Source organism: Alternaria arbusti, assembly GCF_024043155.1.
Source record: "Alternaria arbusti strain BMP 1465 chromosome Unknown scaffold_5, whole genome shotgun sequence".
Taxonomy (NCBI): Eukaryota; Fungi; Ascomycota; class Dothideomycetes; order Pleosporales; family Pleosporaceae; genus Alternaria; species Alternaria arbusti.
Genome location: NW_026249945.1, coordinates 1,774,620 through 1,796,070, shown reverse-complemented (window position 1 = coordinate 1,796,070; position 21,451 = coordinate 1,774,620). Strand labels below are relative to the sequence as shown.

The 21,451-nt window shown below is 52.0% G+C and overlaps 7 protein-coding genes across 7 annotated transcripts; 3 read left to right on the top strand and 4 right to left on the bottom strand.

Moving 5' to 3' along the window:
- Window positions 1-1,236: 1,236 nt before the first annotated feature.
- Window positions 1,237-2,610, top strand: J4E86_005122 (uncharacterized protein; the record flags this gene model as incomplete). Its single annotated transcript, XM_051445658.1, has 1 exon — window positions 1,237-2,610. One exon carries the CDS (start codon window positions 1,237-1,239, stop codon window positions 2,608-2,610), a length of 1,374 nt encoding a protein of 457 aa, XP_051303755.1.
- A 324-nt stretch (window positions 2,611-2,934) lies between these two features.
- On the bottom strand, window positions 2,935-3,737 carry J4E86_005121 (uncharacterized protein; the record flags this gene model as incomplete). Its single annotated transcript, XM_051445657.1, has 2 exons — window positions 2,935-3,438; window positions 3,495-3,737. The coding sequence occupies 2 exons, from the start codon at window positions 3,735-3,737 to the stop codon at window positions 2,935-2,937; spliced, it is 747 nt and encodes a 248-aa protein (XP_051303754.1).
- Window positions 3,738-4,561: 824 nt separating this feature from the next.
- On the bottom strand, window positions 4,562-5,670 carry J4E86_005120 (uncharacterized protein; the record flags this gene model as incomplete). Its single annotated transcript, XM_051445656.1, has 2 exons — window positions 4,562-5,076; window positions 5,130-5,670. 2 exons carry the CDS (start codon window positions 5,668-5,670, stop codon window positions 4,562-4,564), a joined length of 1,056 nt encoding a protein of 351 aa, XP_051303753.1.
- A 1,765-nt stretch (window positions 5,671-7,435) lies between these two features.
- Window positions 7,436-7,680, top strand: J4E86_005119 (uncharacterized protein; the record flags this gene model as incomplete). The annotated part of the gene is made up of 2 exons (XM_051445655.1): window positions 7,436-7,508; window positions 7,559-7,680. The coding sequence occupies 2 exons, from the start codon at window positions 7,436-7,438 to the stop codon at window positions 7,678-7,680; spliced, it is 195 nt and encodes a 64-aa protein (XP_051303752.1).
- A 2,839-nt stretch (window positions 7,681-10,519) lies between these two features.
- J4E86_005118 (uncharacterized protein) lies at window positions 10,520-11,272 on the bottom strand (the record flags this gene model as incomplete). Its single annotated transcript, XM_051445654.1, has 2 exons — window positions 10,520-11,138; window positions 11,196-11,272. The coding sequence occupies 2 exons, from the start codon at window positions 11,270-11,272 to the stop codon at window positions 10,520-10,522; spliced, it is 696 nt and encodes a 231-aa protein (XP_051303751.1).
- A 515-nt stretch (window positions 11,273-11,787) lies between these two features.
- Window positions 11,788-13,112, bottom strand: J4E86_005117 (uncharacterized protein; the record flags this gene model as incomplete). Its single annotated transcript, XM_051445653.1, has 2 exons — window positions 11,788-12,921; window positions 13,059-13,112. 2 exons carry the CDS (start codon window positions 13,110-13,112, stop codon window positions 11,788-11,790), a joined length of 1,188 nt encoding a protein of 395 aa, XP_051303750.1.
- Window positions 13,113-13,765: 653 nt separating this feature from the next.
- J4E86_005116 (uncharacterized protein) lies at window positions 13,766-20,758 on the top strand (the record flags this gene model as incomplete). Its single annotated transcript, XM_051445652.1, has 3 exons — window positions 13,766-19,090; window positions 19,143-20,702; window positions 20,750-20,758. The coding sequence occupies 3 exons, from the start codon at window positions 13,766-13,768 to the stop codon at window positions 20,756-20,758; spliced, it is 6,894 nt and encodes a 2,297-aa protein (XP_051303749.1).
- Window positions 20,759-21,451: the final 693 nt, after the last annotated feature.

Below are 21,451 nucleotides of genomic sequence, written 5' to 3'. Positions count from 1 at the left end.
TCGGTGTAGGGATGTTGTGAAGCTGCTGCTGAGGGAAATGCCTGAGTACAGACGCGTTGATGTGAATTCGTTTTGTCGGAAGCTGGGGCAGGGTTGGCCGGCAGCTGAAAAGGCGTTGAGGATGAAGATGGCGGAGTTGTTGAAGCCGGAGTAAAAGCGATCCGTATGCGCAGCCCGTATGACGTCGAAGGATCTTCCAAAAGATTCATTATCTTATGGTATTCGAACCATGTCAACGCCATCTCGATGGTGATGGAAGATGGCCCCGAAATTCCACGTGCTGAGTCCAAACTGTCGTTGCTATGGGGTCTCTTATCGCAACGACCGCAAGCTTATCAGTGCTCAACGTCATCGGTACCGAGCACGTGCCGAGCTCTCACCCCTACGTCCCAACGTTCTTTCTCACGCACAAACTTCAACCAACGCATCGTCAGATCCGGCCCAAACACACCCCGCATCGGTGAGAGTCATCAACGTGCGATAATCGTATTGCCCCGCAACGGCCGCCAACAATCGATAAACTATTCCTGTGCCACGCTTGGGCCAAGTCGCGTTACGGTGCGACCAAGACGGATGGCGGCTGTCCAGCTTCTCAGCCCTATCTTACGCGAGCCTCTTCTCGTAAAGCTTACAGGCAGGATCGATCTAAGTATCTCACGCGGTACATGATGAGGCGATGATACATCAATAATGTACCCTTCGAGAAATAGCACTACCACACCTGCAGGTGCTGCCGTGTCATCGCGCGTCCTTGTCCGGATGTAGTACCACTCGGTGTAATACAATGGGTATAGCACTACCCTAAGAGCATGTGCCGAGCTGGTGTTGTAGCTCTTAGGTTCTCGAACAGGTCTCGGCTCATGTTCATTGGGATCGGCTACCAGTTAGGACGTGCTCGACTGCATTGGCGCGCAACAAGCCAGGCATCGTGATCCGAAGAAGGGTGTGCGGGAAAAGCAACGTTTGTTGATATAAAACAAACATAGTGAGGACACATTCAGATACGAACACCACCCACCAACAGTCGCTTTTGCCTTTATCTTCTTGCACCTATTGTGTGCTCTAATATCCTAATATCTAATGTTTTCACACGCAAAGGCGGCGGCTGCCTTTCTGCCATTTCTCTACTCAAACACCCTCGCTCAGGGCCAAGGATCATGGGGTCCAGTAATCGACTTTCCGATCATTCCTGTTGCAGCATATATCGTTCCGGAATGGCCGACTCCGACTCGCATGATGGTGTACTCGGCATTCTCACCGAACGCCTTCGGGGGTGAACGTGGTCTCACTCAGTTCGCGGAGTACAATTTGGTCTCCGGACAGATGACTACTCGTCAGGTTGCTGAAACCAACCACGACATGTTCTGCCCTGGTATGAGCTCCTTGGCCGACGGAAGATTGGTGATCACAGGAGGAAGCAATGCGGAGAAGACAACCATATACCAACCGGAGACAAACACATTCGCTCCCGGACCGGATATGAAAGTACCCCGTGGCTACCAAAGCAGCGCTATCCTCTCCAACGGAAATGTCTTCACTATTGGTGGATCTTGGAGTGGACCAAGAGGTGGAAAGCCAGGAGAGATTTACGACCCGGCACAGAACACATGGACACTTCTTCCTGGTGCTGCCGTCGAGCCGATGTTGACGACCGACCACGAGGGTATCTTCCGCGAGGATAACCACGCCTGGCTCTTTCCTTGGCGCAACGGCACCATCTTCCAGGCTGGGCCCAGTAAAGCGATGAACTGGTACTACACCGATGGCGAAGGAGGTGTCAGCCCAGCGGGCATCCGCGACGATGTCAACGACGCCATGTGCGGTGTCCACGTTATGTACGATGTTGGAAAGATTTTCACTGCAGGTGGAGCCCAGTACTATGACCAAGCTCCCGGTCTCGCAGTCGCGCATTTGATGGAAATCAACTACGTGGGCGCACCGGTGACGGCTGAACGAATCGCCGATATGCATCACCCCCGCGCTTTCGCAAACATCGTCGTTCTTCCTGACGGCAAGCTCCTGATCACTGGCGGACAGCGTTGGGCTGCAGGCTTCACAGACATCGACCCCGTCTTCATCCCCGAGATGTTTGACCCCGCAACCAAGACCTTTACCGAGCTGCCCGCTGAAGCCATTCCTCGTAACTACCACTCCGTTTCTATCTTACTACCGGATGCCACCGTCTTTAGTGGAGGAGGAGGTCTCTGCTGGGATGACGGAACCGGTGGACCGTCGTACCACTGCAAGGATACGGTCGACCACCCTAACGGCCAGATCTTCACACCAGCATACCTCCAAACCGGCGCTCCTCGCCCGATCATCGAGAACGTTGCTAACAGCATCGTCGCCCCTGGCGGTGAGCTGAGGGTCAAGATGCAAGGTTCGGCCGACGGTGTGAAGTTCTCTTTCATCAGGATTGGAAGTGTTACACACAACGTCAACAGTGATCAGAGGCGAATCCCGCTCCAGCCCAGAATCGAGGGTGAAGAGGTTGTCTTGCCTATCATGAATGACTCTGGTGTCGTGTTGCCGGGAGCGTGGTATCTGTTTGCTGTCAGTGCGGAGGGCGTGCCGAGTGTGGCTAGGACTGTGTGGGTCGAGAAGGTTTAAGTTTGATGCTGCATTTAATTTAGTGACGATAGATGAAGATATCTAAGTAGATTCGTAGTAGTGTTAATACAAACCATGATACCAAATCAACACATGTGTCAAAGTGTAAAGGATAGGCACTGTTGCGGAAGATTCGGCATCGAGAGCTCATTGCTTAGTGAGCACTCTGAGTGACTGACTTCTTTCGGTTCATATCAAGAATGTAAGAGCTATGGACGACATAATTATTATTAACCAATATGTTGACCAGTATACCTCGCTGGCTAAAGCACATTACCAACATGACGATGGAGATGCTCGCTTTAATGCTTCTACGAAGAGAACCTACAGAGGTCCTCTCTCCACGTCCTTGTGTGATCCATCCACGCTTCCATCAGAGGAACCCTCTTTGATCGCATCTTTCTTCTCCTCAGCCTTCGGTGCCGGTGCCGGTGGCGGAATCTGCGCAACCCAGAACACCGGGTATCGCCGCTGAACATTATTTCCCATCATTGCCGTAACCAGCACAACGGTCGACGACAGCAGCAAGACCGGCAAGAAGTACCATCGCAGCGCCCAGATATGCTGGTCAACACACGGCATGAGCGCTGTTGCTCCAGCAGGTGGATGAGTCGTCTTAGTCAGATGCATGACAACGAGAGCGATAGCTGTGGCCAAGGCAGCAGCGAGCCATTGCAGTCGTGGGTAAGGATCTTTCTCGAGGTCGAATTGGAAGATGGTTGCTATGATGACTCCGACTAGACCGCTGAAGAAGTGGCCGAAGATTAGGGAGCGTGGTTGCGAGAAGGGCACGTCGATGGCGCCGTAGCAGAGGATTGCTGAGGCACCCTACAAAAATGTTAGTCCTCCTCAATATCAGATATACAAAGAGTCGGAGAACTCACAAATGAAGCGATGATTGGTGGTACGGCGCGACTTCTCATGTAGTCTGTATGCCCAAATATAGCGAGGATGACGCTAAGCCCACAGAAAGCGCCGATGAAGCCCCAGACACAGACGACCCATGTGCGAGCAGCTGGTGCTGCTTTTGTTCGGTATCCAAGCCAGTGGCTGATAGGTTGTGGAAGGCGTGCAAGACCACGCTGGATAACGCGCTCAACGGGCACAAGAGGATCCCATATCGGCATCGTGGAGGCGGAAGATGCCTAGTTTACGCACGCGGCGGCGACTACAACAGATACTCGAAGAGAACGTCTGAGTTAGGCCAGTCGCGTCGAGGACTATCCAGTGCCAATATTGGGATGTAGTAGTGGTAGCGATGTCAAGAAATGGAAATGCGGAAAGAGAGAAAGCTTGATGAAAGCATAGACGCGGTAAACAGAACCTAGAGAAGGGAATAACCACCGGTGGGACGTCACCATCGCGGATCGAGCCTGGATCATGCACCCCGGACTAATGGCGCGTGCCGATTTAGTGCTACTAATGACCGCGGCATCACGGTTTTTGAATTCACGATCTTTGTTGATGCCACTGTTCCTAGGCATGGATGGTATGCGTCGATACGCAGACAACCAGATCTCTGGCCCTGCTGCTACACCTACGAAAAGGCCCTGCAACAACAGCGAGGCTAAACTCTGCGCAAACAAACGCGCAAAAGGAAGGCTTCCGCAAAGTCTTGACGATGGTTTGCGAAAATGCGGAGTAAGCGGTTTTCTGTTAGTAATAATCCGAGATTTCGCAGAGCTTCGGGCGAATGTCGCCGAAGTGCGGCATCACCAAAGTCTTACTCCCCACACTTCTGCGAAAGTCACTTTCCAGCTCGTTTGGCTCAAAGTTGTTGGTATTATGATGTATGTATGTTTTGGAATCATGTAAAGAGGCAGTTCGTGCCAATATATGGTCTTAGAATCCGTGGAGACCGGGACCAACCCTCGAAAACGCCAGAGCGCCGCGCTATAGCCCAAAGATATGGCATGCATCCCAAATGAAAGTCGTAACATGGTCGTCGCGATTAGACAGCCTGCCAGGTATTACTATTCGGATCCTTTGGCAGGCTATTGTTTGAGCCTTTGGTACCCAAGGCGGTGGCCACCGAATCCACCCTAACATTTCCCTTCACTTTCGTACTATCCGCATCATTACTATTCATATCCTCTTCATCATCTTTCACAGTCGGTAAGCTCATGTCGGCCACGAAGCTCGGCTTGGTGAGCTGGTGCTCCTTCAATATGCCCATCTTCTTCAACCAGTTCTCAGCAGGGCTCTTGAGCCAAGGTAGCGAACTAGCGATTATGCCGATCTCTTCCTCGAGTTTGGCCCACAGTGAAGGTACGATGGTAGCTTGCATCACGTCGCCTTGGCCGAAAGTGGTGAACGTTGTCATCTTGGCGCAGTTTATCGCGGTTGCGAGGAGACCGAGGGCCATGAGGAAGCCGATGAGTATCTTCTCGGATTGAGAGCGGTTCAAGGTGCGGATCAGCCGGATTGGCATGAGTGAGAGTGTGAGATCCATGGCGATGTAAATGCCTATCAAGCGAGTCAGTTGGGTCGTATATGAGTAGCACCTCTGGAGGTCTTACCAGCAATGACCCATCCGTAGATGACGATGGGGCCCAGATCCCAGCATTTGGAAGAGATACCGGTATCCCAGTTCGAGCTGACGGGTGTGCATTGCGCAAATTGGATGACGAAGTAACTCCATGAGATTGTTGTTTGTAGGCCCATGATGAAGTACAATGGCCATCGCCAAAGCCTTTCAGTCCCGAAGCGCAGCAGTGAGCACGCGACAGAGAGTCGTACAAGCCAGAGCGTAAGAAGCCATACAGTTTGGAGGGCGAACTGTAGCCTCAATGTCTGCTTGAGCGTCTCGGGTGTGAAGGATGCCGCTGGTTTGCCCCATCCGTATGCCGTGGATGCGATAGCCAAACATATGCCGATCAAAGAAAGTGGTTCTGCGACAACGATGATCCAGTCATCGAGAAACAGTTTCCCAGTCCTCTGTATCCGTGTGTAGATGCGTGCGGTAACCAGGAAGAGTGCGACAACGCCGAAAGAAACGACAGGTCCAAGGTAGATGGCGGCTTTGTTGGAGTATGGCACCGCGGCCATCGGGTCGGCCATCGAGTGGTGGCGTATCGTGGGGTTTGACCAGAAGGTGAGGATACGGAGGAGTCTGGGGTATTGCAATTGTCTTGCACGCTACGTGCGACTAGTTGTCATGGGCTTCGTGAGATACTCAAGGAATCCTCGTATGCTGCGATACCACCAAAGCTACACACCCGTCGACGGACAAATCGTGACCGGAAGCCACGGATAGACAAGACGAGGAGACGAGGAGACGAACAGGCAAACAAGAAGAAAGAAAAGCCTAGATACCCTAGGCTTGTAGAGGTGTTGAACAAGTTTAAACTTTCGCACCTCGGGATCCGGCTCATCGACGCTATATACGGACCGCTGCAAGCACCGTATTTCCCGCCATTCTGACATGCGACAGCGTGGATTGATGAGGCGCCCGGCCATATGTCCTGTGAAGGCTACCACCTGCAGGAACAATAAAGTTCCAAGCAAACCTTCCGTCCTTCAGCGCGGAGACGAACTTGCGCAATGCAGATGCGGTGGGGAGGGAACCGTTGCTTTGACACGGCAGATGGGCCAGGGCCCTCAGGCATCCATCGTCAAATGTTGGTTGCAGATGAGCCGTTTACCACGCGACTGCTAGACTAACCTGGGTCTAGGCGCTCGCTCGGCTGGGTATAGTGAGGCTATCGCAAGCGGGTAGTGGCGTGGCATGATTCACGTACCTGGAGCTGCTGAAGCAATGGCTTCGTTTTTGATGGGTGCATCGCCCCTGAGTTGTTCAGCTCCGCGAGCAGGTTTATGCGGTAGATGCACGTCAACGGTGAATGTTGCAAGTTTCGACCCCGGATTACTACTGTCGCAATGACTCTAGCAATCAGATGAGAGAAAGAGGAAAGACGAAAAACCTGCGCTGCCGCTTGCTACGCCTACTGTGTTGCAGCTGCGACAAGATGCACATCTCATACTCAAGAATCTAGCCATCGGGCTATTCATTCCCTTCGCGGTGATGTATTCCGGTAAACTAATCGGTTTCATCGCTGCGATACCATCGACTCTGGCCCTGGTCCAGCGGCAGTACGTGCGTACCGTGTCCGGCGCGGCCTCTTTGTGATCTGAGGATTCGCAGCTGAGCGCCGTCATTGGCGGCATTATAGGGGTCTGAGTCGCACAGCATCCGTAAGGATGATCTGTCCAAATGCGAGTCAATAAGTTCGGAAGGATCGCATTGCGCAAGCACTGCAGGATGAAAGAATTCTGGTTGTTGGGAACTCTTGGAGTTGAGGATTGGCCGCCACGACGGGCGGAAGACGGCGGAAGACGAGAACCTGGATGCAGACTGACTCGTATCGATAGCCCAGGGAACTGATGGCTCGCACATCGCATTCAGAACTTTGGTAGCATGCGAACTATGCGGTAGCAGAACCAGAGTCCCATATGCGCCATCCTTCTTGCATGCTGCAGGGCCGCTGGCGTTCAGGCTATACGAATGTCTGTAACACGCCAGGTCAGCCACCGCGTGAAAGATTACTGATGGAAAGATGTAAGCCCAACTTCGGGCCTTCTTCTATATCCCTCATTCTCTCTCCAAGAATAGGAGTACATCGGTGTAGAAATCCAATGGTCGTAAGCTTGATGGGAAGCTTCCGCGGTATCTGATTGGTCTATGACATCATGCCCCTCACTTTAGCGCAAGCACGCAACCTGCATTGAAACTCTATCGCAAGATCGCAACCGGACATTGATCATCAACCACATTCTAAGCCCTATCCGTTACCCATCCTCCGAAACCCGATTAGAAAGCTTTGCTATGGTCGAATGTCCAGAGTGCGGTGCAGGGGCTGATTTGACGAAAGACGGTGCTTGGGCGCATTGCGCTTCCTGTATGTCAACGCCCCTGATTTCGTAGACATGCATGCTGAGTTGTTATGAGGCAACACGGTATTTGAGCCAGGAAAAGAAGGTAGCCACTACAAGGGCAGCGGAAGCGGGTCTGGCGACAAGGAAGAAGAGAAGAAGAGGGATGCGAAGGATGAGAACGTGAAAAAGGATTGAGATTAAGGGGACGAGCTTGACTTCGAGCGTGAGATGTTTAAGAATGTTGATGTATGTTCACCTAGTGATGACCATGGGTTGTACGCAAAGGCCGGACCTGCTTACAGCACGAATGAAATCGCTAATGTAATGACAGACATACAATATACGGCACATGCGTATCTCGCCCGATGTCCAGCAATGGTACATGATCGACGAAGATCTCTTCTTGCGCCTATGTCGTCTTTATCTCCGTGATCCTTTCGCTCCAATGGAGTAGCTCGTACCTGAGCGATACGCTCTCGACGTAAGAAAACGTAGATTTATACTAGCCTTCCACAGCGATTCGTCTTGTCGGCGGAGACCGCAGATTTCCGCGGGCATCAGCTGTCTCAACATGATCTTTTCGACTTCGCTAGCAATTGTCAGTTGGTTCATTCCATCAGTGGAAAATACTGTATACTTACGCATTGCCCGAATCAGGTTTGTTCTCAACGTCATATCTGGTCAAGACCTCCTCGACATAATCCAATAACGCTACCGCGGAGTACTGAGATGGGAACAGCTGCTTGCAATCTTTTGATTGGCAGTCGTGTCGGGTCTTTTGTCCGTGGAAATACTGGTCCTTTGGATAAATAGAGGACACTTTACGCGATTTCCCCCCGCCGACTCCCCCGGATGCTTTTGCCAGATCGTATTGGATGCGATATGCGCTAGAGAAACGACTGAACTCTGTCTCGACGACCTTTCCTAATCCATTTATCCACAGCGTAGTAGCTGCGTACCCGACAGTCTCTCCGAATGTGTCATTCAGCGCATTCAAAGCGTTCAGTCGAAGTTCTTGAAACGTGATTGTTTGCTCGGCGAAAAGGGAACGGCCACCCGGTGTAGAGGTCAATGAACGGATCGTGACAGTGCGATCACCCCAATACGAAGATGTCTCCAAAAGTAAGGGCAGCACGCTGATGCGCAGGTCTTCCAAGGCGGTCGGATCTGCTAGGTCGAACTCCAGCACAACGCTGAGCTCTTGTGACTTCTCCAGCTTCCAATGGGGCGCTGACCACCGCAAAGGTCCTGATATTCCGTGATATTTTTGTCCGGGATCCTCGGGAGTTGTAAATGTACGACGTAAGATGCGAGCAAGTTTGCTAAAGTTAGTGAACGTACTGCGCTTTTCCCTTGAATGAAGCAGCAAGGTGTACGATGCGGCTTGTAGTAAGCTTGCCCAACAGGTCTCATGAAGCCGCCTGTTGGCGTAAGTGAAGTTCACTGGCAAGCTTGTGTCCACATCAAGATCGATGCAGATTTTCTCCCGCTCACTAAGAACCTCGGAAAAGATCTTGGACAGTATGGGATGGACGGGTAAGGTTAGCAAGGTAGGAGATGTCGGCTTTGTCAAGGTAAGGCACCGTCCACTATCCTCAGCGGCAAAACTGTAGATTTGTCGCTCGCTATCGAGTGCGGGTCGGCTTGTTGGGCCAGAAGGTAATGCTTTACCCAAACGGAACATACCGCCGGAGCCGTCATATTTGATTGCGACTGCGAGCATCTGACTGCGAGATGCCTTTAGCATCACTTGGCCTTCGAGAATACACCGCATGACCCGGGTCATCGCTGGAGGATTACAGACATCCCGGCAAGCTCTCTTGTCTTGCAAGTAAGCGACCTCGATAGCGAGGCGGTGATGCCAGAGGAATCTCAAAATTATGCCGACCTCAAACACGTCGTATGTGTACGGGAAGGCACATCTATCGAGAAATGGGGCCCACGGCTTATTCGTAATATCGATGATGACTTTACGGATCCAATGAACCTGCGAGCCCAGTCGCTGGAGAAACAGTACAGCAACCTCTGCCATAGTCGCCTCACTACGCCCCGAGTATACGTAGCTGTTCGGAGCTATGAGGAATGTGTTGTTGCTATAGAAAGCTGAAGCCACATCCGAGTAGATAGCTCGACATGTTAGAAGTAAGCTCTTCTGAAGCTGATGTTTAGTTTGGAGCACAAAGCTTATGCGCTCCGAGCTGTATTCGAAATGTCGACGGTAGGTAACCTGGACGGGCCCGGAGAACTCGACAAGAAACCCAAAGATCTTATTCCGAAGCTCAGCGGGTAGAGTAACGAGTGAATGTTTGCGCGGATCTGCCGGCTTCGAGTCGCCGCCCGATAGTGGTAAGGGGACTCTAGGATGAGCCTCAGTGAGGGCGTTGAGGGCAGTCGAATGCTTAGTTGCCATGATAATGGTGTTCCTTGATCTGAAGCGATGTGGTTGAGAGTCGTGGAGTGCGCGTAAGGTGTCAGTCAAAATCTGCAAGTCCTTAAGTACATTCAGGGTGGAGAGAATACATGGGGCTACACGAAATCGCGCCACACTGCAGCCTTGAGTCTTTCAACCCAATGGACCGTGCCCTTTGTCTTCCGACGCAGATAGTGGCCCTCACGACTTCACTACCTAGGTACCCAGACGAACGGGAAACCCCAGAGTGAAATCACAACTACGAGAGTTGGGGAATACGCCTTCAAATTGTACAGGCATCACTAAGTCTATGTGTTCAGACTGGCTCCTTTCTTAGATAGCCCAAATGATCGTATGACCCACGAGGTCGCTCAATCGAAGTGCTGACAGGCGTTGCCCCGGTTATAGGAGGTGCGTTTGCAGAAGACGTTGCATTTGTGTGTGGATTCGCACTGCTCGGAGCGGTATTGTCGGAGTCTCGGTTACCCATGGCGTGGAAGTGAGAGGTATAGTATGTGGATGTATGCTGTAGGCGCATGCGTCGAAGCGACGAAATGTAAAAGTGTATGTAGTGTGGACGTCAAAAATTGTGGTGTAGAAGTCAAGAAGAGTGATGTCTTTTTGTTATTGATGTTGTTGTTCCGACTTTGTCAGCACCTGCTCGACAGCTTCAAAGCGAAGGAACATGGCTGCGGGTGGAGCTTCTAGATTTCCGGCGATATAGGCGACGAACCCAACTCTAAAGCCGAAGAGATGTGTCGTCTTGCAACGCCAAGCGCATCGGGATAAGGTGTATCTTGAGTCGAAAAACATGACGGCAAAGTGTGGGACCATGTGGTGGGCATGGATAGTCGTGGATCCGTGAGTTCGTTTCTCCCCGTTCTTGATCATGTGGAGCACGAAATAAAACTTGGTCTTTCCCTTTAAGATCTCGTACTTCTTTGCATGACGCCCCGTTGTGTACTTGAGCTTCGGCTGCAACGACTCGTGGTCAGACATCTCTCCGTCCATCATAGTACCCTCATCTGTATTTTCCACCTCTTTCTTTGGCATCTTGCTGTGTGAACGGCGTGACATCTTTCTGTCGTCTGTCTCCAATACCGGGACGATGTCACGGAGCTTTTGAACAAGGTTGTCGCTGGAGGGCTTCTCTTCCAGAGGGATCTTGACATCTTCTTCGTTGAATGCAACATCGAACTGGTCGTAGACGTCGTTGAAGCCTGGCAGATGGGCGGTGTCTCGGCTGGCATTGGTAATGGCGGCTGTCAGCGGGTGTGGGGTTCGATTCTCAATATCCCACTGGGGGAAGTATTCCAGATTGAAGTCGGTCAAGAGGAGGGCCGCCCCGACTTGCGCGCCCAGATGTTGCATCTCCATCCTGATAGATTGCATGGGTAGAGAGCATCGCGATTGTTTGGTAGAAATAGTCTTGATCCTTAACCTTCTCTTGGAATTGCTCTAGCTCTGAGTTGCTGACGTTGGTAGGGGCTGTGCAGGTTTTCTGGAGGAAGCCGTGCAGAGCTGAGTTGAGGTCCTGTATATGCTGCAGCCTCGGCACCAGCTCTTCCCGGTAGATGACGGCAGCGTCCTAGCCGATCTGCTTTGCTATGCAACGGAAATGATGACCGTGAGTAGCATGAATGTGCAAACAAGTAGACTGCCCGGTATCGCTGCCAGAAAACCGATTTGGTCACAGAAGGTCTTGCCGACTACGATGAGAGTAAGAGCTCCCCACAACAGGCTGTGCCGACGATGTAGCCTCATCGCCTCACCAAGTAAGAGTATACGAAAACCAATGATATACTGAAGCAAGGCTTGATAGGGCAGAATATATCGATAATTCTAGTTGCTGGTGAGGAAACAATAAAGGCACACACATGTGATTGCCAGTCCTAGTACGTGCACTTTCCGCAGTACCCACAGTCTTCAGCAGAACACGCAGTGTAGTCTGGCTCAGAACCTGAGTCGTCGTCGCCACTGCCAAACCCATACCTTGCATCAACATCGACACCGCCATCATTGTATTCGTCCTCATCCGAAGCATCATCCTGAGTAGAGGAGATATTAGTCTCCGTCTTCTCCCATCTGTCGACCAAGTCTGCAGGCAACGCGTGTACGCCGTCGCCATACTGTTTTCGGATCTCTAGGCGATCCGCTCCGGGGCAATACACTTCGAGCAACTTGTTTGTGCTGCTCTTGGCGATGCCAACGATCTCATTGAGTAGTGTTGCGAAGCGGCGGATGCCGTCTCTATTCTCTCGCACCCAGGCTCGCACATCGCTCTTGACATCTTGTACCTGTATATCTTCGAAAAGGCCATGGCCGTCGTGGTAGGCCACGATGAAGTTGGATATCTGTTTCATCCAGAGCGCCGGGTAGATGTCGGTCATGTTGATAGGTTTCTTGTATTTGCCTGAGCGTGTCTTCAGGTCAAATATGGAGTGATGCGGTATTGCAGATCCGCCGTGTTCGATCTTGAGCTCTTCCAGCTTACCCATCGCGTTGCTCGGCGGACGGCCGATGGCTGCTTGCTGGAATGCTTGCAGAAGCTCATCTTGGTCCCCAGAAGTCTGTTCAGGTGCGAAATGCCGAACTGCAGGGGACTCGTCGATGTAACCATCGCTCTCGAAGCGTACAAGGCAGTCCAAGCCGCTGAACTTGTATCGTATGATGCGCTGGTGTGTCTCGGAGCCTTTGACACTCTGGTCCCATGTAGTGTATGCTTCCGGAAATGTATGACCAAAGCCTCTGATATCCTTGATAACTTCCTTGGGGTCATTCTCTTTTCGTATAAAGAAGACTGTCTCGCCGATGACCTCGATGTTGAACCGGAACGCTTTGTCGATACCACGAGCGAAGCGCAGGAGGTTGCCAAGGGTGCTTCCGCATGCGAAGACATCGGTGTTCGTAGCGTCGAATTCGGGGTCGATCTTCGTAATAGCATGTACGACGGGTGCCATTGGGAAGTCGGGATACTTTGCAGCATTGGGGTCGCGAAAGTACTGTCCGTCGTCTTCCTTCAAACGCTGTGGAGCGTGGAGTGGTGTCCAGCGAGGAGGTTTACCTAAAACTGTCAGCTCCATCTGGTTTGCAGACTACAGCAAGATGAAAGCGTGCAAAGTGGGCGGGCTAATGTCCATGTAGGCACAAAAAGAAGCCTTACCTGGAACGACGATGGTAGGTACTTCGTCGTTGAGCCAGTTGTACGACGCGACATGTTGGCAATTCGATATCTCCGCCGAGTCGATTGGTTTCAGACTCAGATCGGAGCTGCGAAACACTTTCACAGGGTCTCCAAGCGGGTGTGTCTGGAGATCCGGTTTTGGCTGCTCTCTGTTCTTTGCGAAGTGAGGCGCTCTTCCTCCGCGGCCTCGTCCTCTGCGTGGAGCCCAGCCGCCTCTGCCGCTGCCTGAAAACGAAGCCATATTGCGGAAATGTACTGACTAGTTTCGAAATTGTGAATTGCGAGGCTGAGTTATGCGCTGGATGGAAAGCGACACGCCGGCTTCAAGTATGGCATGCTGCCTAGACAAGGCTGAGTTCGTGTGGCGCTGTTTGCTCAACATGCAGGTCGCACAGCGCATGTCTGTAGGCCTCAATTCGTCCAGAGCTCACCAGAACATGCAGGCAGACAAAGATTGATGCCTCGCCGCATAAAAACCTGTGAGTCTCTTCCAATCATTCGCACAGCCCGTTATCAGAGACTCATCGCGCATGCGCTGGGGTCTGGTGCGACCTCCCGGCTACCCATTCAGAAACCTCAAAAGAGCCAAACGCCCCCCTGAGAGCGATAGAATATCGACAGATATCAGCTTGTCTTGATAGATCTTTTCTCAACGGTTCATACTTCACACGATACAAACCTCAAAAATGGCGGACCCAGACGCCGCAAAGCGTGCCACAGGGCTGACGAAGCTCTTCAACGCTATCATCCACGGTCATCGCGAGATTAAGACGGCGGGTGATAGTAATCGATTTTTGGAGGCGTTGTGTGCTCAGGAAGACGCGTCGAAGTGTGTTGAGTGTCTGATCGCGTCTTCGGCAGGGCTAGCGGCCGTCGGCGTTGCCTTCCGCACCACCGGAGATAGCGCGTTCCTCAACGGCTGGGCAACCGCCGTCATCAATCATCTGGCCCAGCCCCCTGTCAAGCAACTCTACGGCGGCCAATTCCTACAGCGCGTCCTCGAACAGATCGTCCAGCCTCCTACATTCTGGAACACCTTCGTGAGCGCGCATGATGGTCACGTGCTTTCCAGCGATGGCACTCGCGCGTTCGCGTGGCTGCTACTCGAGCTGCTATACAGTCGCTCTGAGGACATTCCAGATGTGCGAGATGTCGCAGAACGCGTCACGAAACATGGCACATTCATCAATTCAGATTCGCTAGATATCCGCAACATTGGGCATAAGATCAAGCATGTCCTTGACAGCACATCTGATCAGACCGTCGATGGCCCAGGCGGGCGACACGACAACGATTTTGCGCAAATCCACAAGATCAAGCTCTTACCAACGCCAGATGAATTTGCATCTCGCGAGCATCCATTTTACAGACGCGCTGATTCTATCGTATCTATCACGCCGGAGAGCCGCGGTCTTACCCACGTCGACAACCAATTTCGCCTGCTCCGCGAGGATCTTCTCGGCGAGCTACGTAACGACTTCCAGATTGCTAGTGGTCAGAAGAAAGGGCGACGCAAAGTGGTTCTCGAACATCTGAAGTATGCCGGTATCGACTGTGGACCAGAGACGAGACGCAAACCTTGCTCGCTGCAGCTTTTCTGTCCGGACGATGTTCCTCAGCTGCGCAACGTCAAGGCAACAAGCCGCAAGAAGTTCCTCACCGACAACAAGAACGTCCTGAAGCATCAGTCACTTGGCTGTCTCATTAGCAACGGCAACATTGTTGCATTCGCAACTGTGGACCGTGACGAAGATCTCCTTGCGAAGCAACCTGCTGTTGTCGTGCTGCGAGTGGCCGACGCCAGCTCGTTTGGCAAAGTTCTGATGGCATGCAAGCTCCAATCGGATCTTTGCTTTGTGCAAGTAGATACTGCTGTATTTGCCTATGAGCCTGTCCTGAAATGTCTTCAGGATCTGACTGAACTGCCACTGGAAGACCAGCTTCTCAGTCTTAAGCCAGACTCCGCGGAAACCCCGTCCGGCATCCAACCGACAAAGACTGTCAACGCCATTCGCGACCACTGGGAAGAGGACCTCCAAGATATCATTGGAAGCACTCATCCAATCAAGCTCGACCAGGCCCAAGCAGAATCACTGCTGACTGGGCTAGTCAAGAGAGTCAGTCTGATCCAAGGCCCACCAGGTACTGGCAAAAGTTTCATCGGAGCACTCATCGCAAAGATCTTGCACGATCGTACCAATGAGACGATGCTCATTCTCACTTACACGAATCATGCTCTGGATCAATTCTTGGAAGACATCCAAAAGGCCGGCATTCCTGCTAGTTCGATCGTCCGGCTGGGGTCAAAGTCGAATGCCAACACTCGCGCACTGACCATCAGAGAACAACCAAATAACTACAAGATGACGGGACAAACGTGGACCATGATTCAAGAGCAAAAGTCAGAAGCGGAATCTTATCATGACGCACTAGTCAGGAGGATGACATCCTTTGCGTCCATGCGGCTCAACGAGCAGATGCTCCTCGACTACTTAGAGTTCTCGGATGATTCAGAATACTTCGATGCGTTTGTTGTGCCCGACAGTAAAGACGGTATGACAGTTATGGGGAAAAAGAATAAACGCATCGACAAGTACTACCTAGTCAGGAGATGGGTCAAAGGAGAAGACGCTGGCATCTTCCTCGGTGATGCGATGCAAACCTATCCACACGTTTGGGACGTTCCGCCGCAGACCCGTCTTGAACTCCAGGCGCAGTGGAACAAGACGATACTTGAAGAGCGGGTCGCCGAAATAAGTACACTTGCCCACAAGTACAACAAATGCCGTGCCCAGATCGATCGACTATTCCGCGAGAAGAACTTCCACGTGCTCAGCCAGAGACGCATCATCGGATGTACTACCACAGCAGCTGCTATGTACACTGAAGAGATTCGCAAGGCCTCACCAGGCATTGTTCTGGTGGAAGAAGCTGGAGAGATCTTGGAGAGTCATGTGCTTACAGCTCTAACTCCAACCACGAAGCAGCTCATCCTGATCGGCGATCACAAACAGCTGCGGCCAAAAGTCAGCAACTATGCCTTGACTGTAGAAAAAGGAGATGGCTACGATCTCAATGTCTCTCTGTTCGAACGTCTAGTGCTAAGCGGAGTTCCACACACCACGCTCAGCAAGCAGCATCGTATGCGCCCTGAGATCTCGTCCCTCGTTCGATCACTCACATATCCGGAGTTGGAAGACGCAGAGAAGACTCAAGGTCGACCGAACTTACGTGGTCTTCAAAGCAACGTTATATTCGTGTCACATTCGCGCCCTGAGCTCAACGCCGTCCAGATTGCCGACAGCCGCGATGGAGGTGCTAAGTCCAGCAAGGAAAATCTGTATGAGGCCGAGATGGTATTGAAATGCGTGCGATACCTCGGTCAGCAAGGCTACGGCACGGAAGATATTGTGGTACTGACACCCTACCTGGGTCAACTATACCTGTTGATGAACACTCTGTCTAAGGACAATGACCCCATTTTAAACGATCTGGATTCCTACGAGCTCATCAAAGCGGGTCTGATGACGCCGGCTGGCGCGAACATTTCCAAACGCAAGCTTCGCATTTCAACTATCGACAACTATCAAGGTGAAGAGAGCGATATCGTAATCGCATGTCTCACACGCAGTAACGATGCTGGGGATATCGGTTTCATGTCGTCTCCTCAGCGAGTCAACGTGTTGCTATCACGAGCGCGAAACGGTTTGATCATGATCGGCAACGCAGACACTTTTATGAACAGTCGCAAAGGCAAGGAAGTATGGGTACCGCTTATGGACCAGCTGAAGCGAGACGGCCATGTCTACGACGGCTTTCCTGTCAAATGCGAGCAGCATCCCGAAAAGACCGCGCTTCTGACTGAGAAAGAACAATTCGATACGGTGTGTCCAGACGGCGGCTGCTCTGAATCATGTGGCAAACTACTCAACTGCGGACTGCATGCTTGTCCCCGTCAATGTCATCAGTTGCAAGACCATTCACGAATGGATTGCAATGTCATCATCTCCTCAACATGCCCTAGTAAGCACAAGACCACTCGAAAGTGCCATGACAAGGCGCCAGCTCACTGTCGGAAATGTGAAGCCGAAGTGCGAGCCAAGGAAAAGAAGCAGCAACGCGACCACGAGCTAGACGAACAACGAGAGGCCAAACAACGTGCATATGCCGCTCGTTTAGTCGAGATTGAGGAAGAGATGGAGCACCAGAAGCGCCTTCTGAAAGAGCAGGCCGAGGAAAGAGACCGCCAGCAAGCGCTGGAGCAGAAGAAGCAAGATCTTCGCAACCTGCAAGAGAGGGTCAAGAAATCCAAAAACGCTCCAGTGCCAGCACCTTCGACATCTACTACTACGCCGGTCCCACCATCCGATACTGCCAAACAACAAGGCGATAAACCAGCGCCAAGTACAACGACTGATCACCGTGACGATACCCCGACCAATGACGAATCCACGTCGTCAGATTCGGACGAGGACCAGCCTGATTGGGACAAGAGCGAAGCCAGAGATGATTGGGAATGGCAGAAGAAATTTGAGGGTGCGGAAAACGAAGCTCTCGACTCTCTGGTACCTATGATAGGGCTAGAATCCGTCAAGCAGCAGTTCCTCGCGATCAAAGCTAAAGTTGATACGGTCGTACGTCAGGGCGTATCACTTAAGGGGGAGCGTTTCGGTGCTGCCCTGCTAGGCAACCCTGGAACAGGAAAGACGACGGTGGCTAGGCACTACGCTAAGTTTCTGGTTGAGGTAGGAGCTTTGCCTGGTGGCCATTTCATTGAGAGCTCCGGATCAGCTCTTGCGAACGATGGTGTGTCCGCTTGCAAAACCCACATCAACGACATACTCCAAGCAGGAGGTGGTGTGTTCTTCATCGATGAGGCATATCAATTGGTATCTGGAAACAGTCCCGGCGGCAAAGCAGTGCTGGACTACCTGCTTGCTGAAATGGAGAACTTGACTGGCAAAGTCGTATTTGTTCTCGCAGGCTACCACAAGCAAATGGAAGCCTTCTTCTCCCACAATCCTGGCATTCCGAGCCGCATACCAATCCGAATGGAGTTCCAGGACTACGAAGACCGCGAGCTACAACAAATCTTCTGCCAGTACATTGACAAGAAGTACTCCGGACGCATGAAGATCGAAGACGGCATGAAAGGCCTTTACGTACGTATCGTTGCGCGGCGCATTGGTCGTGGTCGCGGCCGCGATGGCTTCGGTAACGCCCGCGAAGTCCAGAACAAGATCGCTCAGATTACCGAGCGACAAGCCAAGCGTCTACGTAAAGCAAGAAAGGCTGGCACGATGCCGGATGACTACCTTCTTACCAAGGAGGATCTGATTGGACCGGAGCCTTCGTCAGTGCTCAAGAATAACGCGGCGTGGTCAAAGCTACAGAAGCTTACTGGTTTGACCTCAGTCAAAGAGTCGGTACGAGTTCTTCTCGACGGGATACAGACCAACTACCAGCTCGAACTGAAGGAGAAGCCTATTATCCAGTATTCGCTAAACCGCTGCTTCGTTGGCTCCCCCGGAACTGGAAAGACCACCGTGGCCAAACTCTACGGTCGCGTTCTGGCTGACATTGGGCTTCTTTCGCTTGGCGAAGTCATCGTAAAGAACCCAGCAGATTTCGTCGGGAACGTCATAGGCGGCTCAGAAGCCAACACAAAAGCCATTTTGGCCTCTACTGTTGGTAAAGTTCTCATCATCGATGAGGCTTACATGCTTGCTAAAGCTAGCGGTCCCAACGGCGGTGACCCTTTCAAAGCTGCAGTCATCGATACCATCGTTGCCGAAGTTCAGAGCACCGCAGGCGAAGACCGATGTGTGTTGCTGCTGGGTTACAAGGATCAAATGGAAGACATGTTTCGAGATGTCAATCCCGGCCTTGCGAGGCGGTTCCCACTCGAATCCGCTTTCGTGTTTGAGGACTTCAATGATGCTGAGATTCGTCAGATCTTTGACTTCAAGCTCAAGGGGATTGGATTTGATGCGAAAGACCAAGCCAAGAAGGTAATGTCGCGTATCACTTTTGATACATCCTTACTGACACGTTTCGTTCTAGGTCGCCATGGAGGTCATTCAACGCGCGCGCAACCGCCCAAACTTCGGCAACGCAGGCGAGGTCGATATACTCCTGGATCGTGCAAAGGCGTTACATCAGAAGCACATATCCGCGGGCAAAGTCAAGCAATTTGGCACGTTCGAAGCCATCGACTTTGATCCTGATTTTGACCGCGGCACTCGTGCAGCCACCGAAGTTTCGGCCCTATTCCAAGATGTCGTAGGATGCGAGGAACTGATCAAGCAGTTCCAGGGTTACCAAACCACGGCCGCCAACATGAAAGCTCTTGGAATGGACCCTCGAGAGCAGATACCTTTCAACTTTCTCTTCAAAGGACCGCCAGGCACTGGCAAGACTACCACGGCTGCAAAGATGGGCAAGATCTTCTACGACATGGGCTTCCTTAGCCAGGCGAAGGTGGAAGAGTGTTCCGCTACCGACTTAATTGGCCAGTACATTGGGCACACTGGGCCAAAGGTTCAGAAGCTCATTGAGAAAGCTCTGGGTAAAGTTCTCTTCATCGACGAAGCCTACCGTCTTGCTGAAGGTCATTTCGCCACCGAGGCAATGGATGAGCTAGTTGACTGTCTCACCAAACCCAAGTATGCGCAGAAGCTCGTCGTCATTCTGGCTGGCTACGACAAAGATATTGATCGACTGATGAGCATGAACCCTGGACTCACTAGTCGCTTTCCCGAAACAGTCATGTTCAAGCACATCGACCCAGAAACATGTCTGAAGCTTCTTGTCAAAGTTCTCTCGGATCTGCAGAAGAAAAAGAAAGCGCCGCTCGACCTTTCCGTGATCGATCCGCCGTCATCGCAACTACGCCAGCAGTTACTGGACCTATTTGGCAGGCTATCAGTCCTGGAGTCCTGGGGTAACGCTCGCGATGTGAAGTCGCTTGCCAAGAGCATGTTTCAAGCACTCATCTCCACGGCTGTGCGTCCCATCACTAGCCTCGTACTCACTGAATCTATTATCATCCGTACTATGGAAGACATGATAGACGAACGTTCACGGCGGCATGCCGCAGCAGGCACGAGCCGGTCAGGAAAGCCAAGGTCTAACCGCCCCATGCCCCCACCACAGACTCAGAACCCAACACCGCCTAGTGCGCAAGGCTCAAACACCTCGACAAATACCGCAGCCCCGCCACCAACAGCCGGGACCAATACGGACAAATCGGAAGGCGACAAGCAGCCAACGGAAAAGAAGCCCGAACCCGCGACTGAGCCTGAAGACCCGTTCGCTTCTATCCTCAAAGTCAAGCGCGATGCCGGTGTTTCCGACGAAGTATGGGAGCAACTCGAACGCGACAAGCACGCCATGGTGGCCAAAGAAAACGAATACCGCCAACTCCAAGAAGAGAAGCGACAGTACGAAGAGCAGATCAAGGAATTCATCCGTGCCGAGAAGGCAGCTGCCGACGAAGCGGAGCGACGCATCCGTGAACAAGCGCGTATAGCAGCGGAACTTGAGAGACGACGTCGCGACGAGGAGTTAGCGGCTGTCGAGAAGGCGCGACAGAAGGAGATGGAGAGGCAGAAGAAGCTGAAGGTAATGGGACGATGTCCGATGGGTTATATGTGGATCAAGCAGTATAGCGGGTATAGATGCGCTGGTGGAATGCACACTCTGTCTGACGCCCAGATTGACGCGTACTGCCGCTGAAGAGAGAAGATGGGTAATTGTATACGGCAAAGCGGAAAGTTGATTATGCATTTCATGTTACTCGTCCATAACTGAAAGCAGTACAAGGAAATACTATTTCTCATACATTATTCCTCCGACCATTCACCACAATATTCCCCCAAATATCCATTCTCCTCAACGGAACACTCGCGACATTACACTCCTTCGCCAAAGCCGCAGCCGAACCCACACCCTGCCCACGCTTATCCTCAAACTTGTCCGTTCGTGGGCTATCAGGCCACTGGAAAGTCACCATGATATCGCGACTAGCCGCAGCCATTTTATTCGCTTCCATGAGCCCGTCCGCCCTATCTCCACCCGCCTCTCTCCCAAATCCAAATCCCTGCGGCGACAACGGCGTATCATCTTGGGGCTTGATACTTTGCCCGTAGAACACCAGTGGCAGAATACTGTCTTTCCAGATAGGCACGCTATGCCGCCTTTTCCAATTCGTAACATTAACCCAAACAGAAAGAATGCACGTGGCGACAGTAAGACAAATCGGAAACAAAAGCCATTTCACCCGCATCTCCACACACGCTTTCGTCTCCCACGCAAGCCCATACACCACATCCAAAGGCGGGTCGTGCGCGCCGTAGCTGGTATCCCGAGCT